This window comes from Dipodomys spectabilis, unplaced genomic scaffold (genome assembly GCF_019054845.1).
Source record: "Dipodomys spectabilis isolate Male_0828 unplaced genomic scaffold, ASM1905484v1 ptg000273l, whole genome shotgun sequence".
Classification (NCBI taxonomy): domain Eukaryota; kingdom Metazoa; phylum Chordata; class Mammalia; order Rodentia; family Heteromyidae; genus Dipodomys; species Dipodomys spectabilis.
The window spans coordinates 8,025,133-8,031,132 of record NW_024870950.1 but is presented as its reverse complement, the minus strand read 5'-3'; the positions used below and the strand labels follow the sequence as shown (position 1 = coordinate 8,031,132).

General features: G+C 46.2%; 1 protein-coding gene across 1 annotated transcript in view; it reads left to right on the top strand.

Moving 5' to 3' along the window:
- Nucleotides 1-768: 768 nt before the first annotated feature.
- Sntb2 (syntrophin beta 2) overlaps nucleotides 769-6,000 on the top strand; it is a 75,426-nt gene continuing 70,194 nt past the window's right edge. The window contains exon 1 of the mRNA XM_042700846.1: nucleotides 769-1,365. Coding sequence (XP_042556780.1) covers nucleotides 795-1,365 — 571 coding nt within the window. The 5' untranslated portion in view covers nucleotides 769-794. The remainder of the gene's footprint in view (nucleotides 1,366-6,000) is intronic.

Sequence of the window (6,000 nt, the reverse complement as noted above, 5' to 3'; positions counted from 1 at the left end):
AAGGCTCTGGGTTCGATTCCTCAGCACCACATAAGCAAAAAGAAAAAAGCCGGAAGTGGTGCTGTGGCTCAAGTGGTAGAGTGCTAGCCTTGAGCTGAAGAGCTGAGGGACAGCGCCCAGGCCCAGAGTTCAGGCCTCACGACCGGACCCCCCCCCCCCCAAAAAAAAAAAAAGCAGAGTGACAAAGTCTTGGGATTCATGCCTCTGGATCTTTGGCTCATGCTTTCTTTGCCTTCTGTGATTTCCTCCATTTTCATCTCTGTGAAGCTGACTCCAGGTCTAAGCAAATATTCTTTTGATTCTGTTTTGGGAGCCTTTGCTACAGCCTCTTACCACAGAGTATCACACCTAGATTATTGGTTCTGTGTCTTCCTTTCCCACTAGACCACATCTCTCAGCTAATCTCTGCGGAAGCCCTAACCCCAGGGCTGAGCTCTCGGTTCACAAGGAACGGACCAATCAATGCAAGAGTTGAGTGTGCCACCCTGTCCTGCAGGCTTGCAAAGTGCTTCTCCAAACTGATTTTGCTTTCCGCGTCTGGGCAGCTCTCGTAGTGTAAAGTTCAGGAGTTGGAGGGGCTCTGGGGAAACCAAAGAAATGCAGCTCGCTGCGCCGCGTCCAAGCTAAAAGGGGACCTAAGTGCTTCACCTCCCGGAAGCGGCCTCGCCGGCCCGGCCCGCCCCCGCCCCGTCGGGAGCTGGGCGTGTCCTTCATGAATAATTAACGAGCCGGGGGAGGGGCCGGCCCCGCCCCCTCCGGCGGGAAGGGGGAAGCGCCGAGGCTGCCTGACTGGAATGAGGGTAGCGGCGGCGTCTGCGGGAGCCGGGCCGGCCATGGCGGTGTGGACGCGGGCTACCAAAGCGGGGCTCGTCGAGCTGCTCCTCCGGGAGCGCTGGGTCCGAGTGGTGGCCGAGCTGAGCGGGGAGAGCCTAAGTCTGACAGGCGACGCCGCGGCGGCCGAGCCGGAGCCGACTCTGGGGCCGGCGGCGGCTTTCAACGGCCTCCCGAACGGCGGCGGCGCGGGCGACTCGCTGCCCGGGAGCCCGAGCCGAGGCCTGGGGCCCCCGAGTCCGCCCGCACCGCCGCGGGGTCCCGCGGGCGAGGCGGGTGCTTCGCCGCCCGTGCGCAGGGTGCGGGTGGTGAAGCAGGAGGCGGGCGGCCTGGGCATCAGCATCAAGGGCGGCCGCGAGAACCGGATGCCGATCCTCATCTCCAAGATCTTCCCGGGGCTGGCGGCGGACCAGAGCCGGGCGCTGCGGCTGGGCGACGCCATCCTGTCGGTGAACGGCACGGACCTGCGCCAGGCCACTCACGACCAGGCCGTGCAGGCGCTGAAGCGCGCGGGCAAGGAGGTGCTGCTGGAGGGTGAGCGGGGGTGAGCGCGGCCGGGCGGCCGGGCTGGGGGGGGCCCGGGCTCGCAGGCGCGCAACTTTGTTTCTACCATCCTGCCCGGTTTGCAGGGTGAGCAGGTTTTCTCGGCCTCTCCCACAAATTCCTTTTCTTTCTTTCTTCTTCTTCTTCTTTCCTCCTCTCTTTTTTTCCTGGGGCTCTGAGTGTGGAAACACTGATGCTCCTTTGCAAGAAAAGTTGGGCAGCCGCCGAAGTGTGGCTTGCAGCCCCTAAGAGAAACTCCGCTGAGAGTTAAAGAGGGCCAAGAAAAAACAAAACAACACTGCCGGACCTGGAGCTCACCCCTTCTTGCAGGGACAAGCTGACATCCAGAACTACAGGACGCCGATCGGCTCTGCTTCTCTAGATCTCTCATTTTTCCTTCCTTCCCTCCCTCTCTCCCTCCCTCCCTCCCTCTCTCCTTCCTTCCCTCTCTCCCTCTCTCCCTGTCCTTCCTTCCTTCCTTCCTTCCTTCCTTCCTTCCTTCCTTCCTCTTCCTTCCTTCCTTCCTTCCTTCCTTCCTTCCTTTCTTTCTTTCTTTCTTTCTTTCTTTATTCCTTTCTTTCTTCCTTCCTTTCTTTCTTTCTTTCTTTCTTTCTTTCTTTCTTTCTTTCTTTCTTTCTTTCTTTCTTTCTTTCTTTCTTTCTTTCTCAGAAGTGCCGATTTGGCCCTTCACTCCCCTCTGGCTCTCTTGGCGAGTGGGTCTGTTTAAAAAAAAAATCATCTACACGTTGCCAGCAATATGCTTGGGCAAACCACCAAAGCGCTAGGTAATTTATGGGAATTTAACCCATCATTGGCTCTCAACAATAACCAAAGGAGATCATAGCACTTCATTGAAGGCAGAGAGCTGAAACAGCAAGTTTGTGTGCCTAATGAGCCTTGTTTAACAGTGGAGGTTCACGTGTTTGAACACTTACTGCCAACTAGAGTTTTGCCCCTTTTGCAAGAGACTGGTGCCAGCTTCTTACCATTCACAGGCGCACTGCTTCAAGGCTAGTAGACTTTTGTCAGAAACTTGAAATGATATGCATTAACAAGATAAGTTTGAATAGCCAGAATTTTTCTTTACCTGAAGTTTATATGTGATCTGTGTCCTAGATCTCTTCTGATGAATTTATGGAGCTAAGACGAAATGAAATCTTATCTCCAAGGACTCATATGGGTTGGAAGTGTAGAGTATTGTAAATGAAAAAGTCATTTGCTTACTTGATATATTTTTGAGTGATCAGTTTCCTTTCACTGGTGATTCAGTCACTCCAGGAGCATTTATTTATTGCTGGTTCTGAATTAATGAATATAAAAGATGCTCTCTCTACTTGGTCTCTAATTAAAGAAAAGCTAGAAATGCAGAACAGTTTATAGGGAGGAAAAACATCAAGTACTTGCTTGTGTAGAGCCAATTATATATAAATGTTAGGAGGATGCAAACTTAGGAAGTATTTAATGGAGATGGGATTAGTCAGGGAGAGCTTTTTCAAGAAACTGAATCTTAAGCTAGGTCTCTGGGGGAAGTGATGGATATAGATTGGCAGAGATGAGTCAGGAAGGATTCCTGGCAGAAGAGAGTAGGACTGAGGATGAGGGTAGGGGACCAGAAGTCTAACTCTGTGTGTGTGTGTGTATGTATGTGTATGTGTGAACGTGTGTACTTGCTGCACATATGAACTTACCCCTATGTGTGACCAGTCTTAAACTCTTGATCTTTCTACCTTAGCCTCCACACCCCACCCAGTTTTCACCTTCTTATAAATCTTCCTTTGAATCTTTAGGGAAGTATTAGTAAGGCAATGATTTAATGTGTTCTAATGATAAAACTCCAGTGTCCCACCTTTGCAGTATTTTACTTATTGATCTTAAATCCTACTTCTAGGTGGGATTTAAGGAATTAGTAATAATAAGAGGAGGGTAGGGGCTAGGAATATGGCTTAGTGGTAAGAGTGCTTGTCTAGCATGCATGAAGCCCTGGCTTTAATTCCTCAATACCACATAAGCAGAAAAAGCCAGAAATGGTGCTGTGGCTCAAGTGGTAGAGCACTAGCCTGGAGCAAAAGAATCTCAGGGTCAGTGCCTGAGTTCAAACCCCAGGACTGGCAAAAAAAAAAAAAAAGGAGAGTAAATATACATTGTGGCTTAGATGTATGTAAAAAATGTTACTTTGAATATGTACCTTGAAATTGATCTAGGTAAGCATTTGCTTATAAATTCTTAGAGCAGGAATACTGAATTTGGTATAACTTACATAGTATACAGCAGTGATGGTTAGACAATCCAAGCCTTTATACGCTATTAAAAATACAAAATGAAAAATAGCTTCTGTTTAGATACAGAACCTGGTATTTATAGCAGTAAAATGAAAATCACCTAGTAAATGCTTCTTAGTATTCATTAGTCTGTAATAGACCACATGTGTTTTTAGAAAGGCTTACGGGTGGCAGCAGCATAATAACATATTTATTAAATGCCTTTTTACCTAACACATAGGTTCTATTTTATTTTTCCACTTTGTATAAGTTAAACAGTTTTTGAACTTAAAGGTGTGGGGAAGACAGTATTGTAGATTTATGTTGTGTTTGTTTTTTTTTTTTTTTGCCCTAGTCCTGAGGTTTGAACCCAGGGCCTGGATGCTGATCCCCAGTTCCTTTTGCTTGGACTAGTGCTCTATCATTTGAACCACAGCTCTACTTCTAGCTGTTTTTGGTAGTTTATTGGTGATAAGTCTCACAGACTTTCCTGTCCAGATCTCAGCCTCCTGAGTAGCTGTAATCTTGAGCCACTGGCACCCAGCTTGATGTTGCATTTTTAAGCCAAACACACACAAATAAAATTGCTCAATAACAAAATCACTGAAAACAGTAACCAGTGAAACATTCATAATTGCAAGCTGGTTTTCTCATCTAGGAAGGCCACTTTTAAAGGGTTTATCTGTGTCCCCATCATCCCATCTATTCATTCAGAAGACTAAAGCAGGAAGATCACTTCAAGTTCAAGGCCAATATAGACTCTGTCTCCAAAAGAACAAACAAAAAACCCCAACCTTTTTCTTATTCCTTGAAATTGGCAGGCTATATTGTTCATCCATCAGATGTTTGAAAACTTGAAAAACTTGCCTTAACATAGCATAGTGATGCTCTTTTTGTGGTGTGGGCAGGGAATTTCAGGCATGTTCTTGCTACCCACATGCCAAGGAAAGCTGTAGTCTCTGTTTGCCTGAGGTTAAGGAACTGAGCTACGTGTGTGTTTTTTTAAATTTCAGGGATTTGTAGAAAATGCCCATTCATTCACTCATCAAACAGTTATTCGGTTCTTTCCCCTCCCCCCTCTCTTTTTACCTTATCCTGTTAGTGATTTTCCTTTGTCCAAGGAAAGCATCCTATCCAAAGAATGGTATAATCAGCTGGGTACAGAGCACTTATCTACATACAAATTCTGATTTAAAAAAAAAATAGAATACTTCTTGGTGGTGGTGGTAGTAGTATTAGTTTTTGTTTTGGGATTTTTTGTTTTGTTTTGTTTTTCTTTTTAGAGGGGGCAACCCGGAGATGCAGAAAGGAAAGGAGGAAGGGTGAACAAATGCAAGTGGGCTATCACTATACATTCTGCAGAAAAGAAACTATAGTATATAACTTGTGGGCAGGGATAGGAGGGGGAAATTTTGGGAAAGTGAAAGGATGACATTATCCAAAGAGAAATGTCCTCATCAGGGCGCAGGTGACTGAAGCCTGTAATCCTAGCTACTCAGAAGGCTGAGATCTGACCATTGCAGTTCGAAGCCAACCCGGCAGAAAAGTCCCTGTGAGACTCTTATCTCCAAATAACTACTCAAAAACCAGAAGTAGCACTGTAGTTCAAAGTGGTAGAGCGCTAGTCTTGAACAAAGCTCAGGGACAGCACCTAGGCCCTGTTCAAGCTCCACAAAAAAGAAAAGAAAAGAAATGTAATTATCTGACTTATGAATGGTAACTCCTCTATACAGCACCCTGTTATATTTTTTTAAAAAAGTAGAATACTGGGGCTGAGAATGTGGTTTAATGGTAGAGTGCAAGTAGAATATTGTTAGGTATCACTGGCTCATGCTTATATTAGCCTCTTAGGAAGCTGAGATTTGAGAATCAAAGTTAAAAGCCAACCATGTCAGACAAATCTTGAGACTTACTTACAGATAACCAGTAAAACTGAAAGTGAAGATGTGGCTCAAGTGGGAGAGTGCCAGATGTGAGCCAATGAAAGCCAAGCAACAGTTCAAGCCTGGTACACACACACACACACACACACACACACACACACACATGTGCACACACGCACGCACGCACACACACATACAGTGTGACTGTGGCAGAGTTGAAGAATGCAGAATGAGAATGGGGAAAAATAATCCCTTTAACCATGATTTCATTTTTGCTATTTTCCTTGGTTCCTTTCATCTTGTACCCCTATTATTCTTTGGTTCCAGAGAAATTAATAGCTCTTCCATGAGGTAAGAAGAGCTGCAGCCTGAATTTAAGAAGGCAATTCATTTGCTTCTGTCTAACCCAGGGTTTCCCATACTTGGCAGTATTCATATTTGGAATCAGGTCATTCTTACATAGGGACCTGTCTGGTGCCCTATAG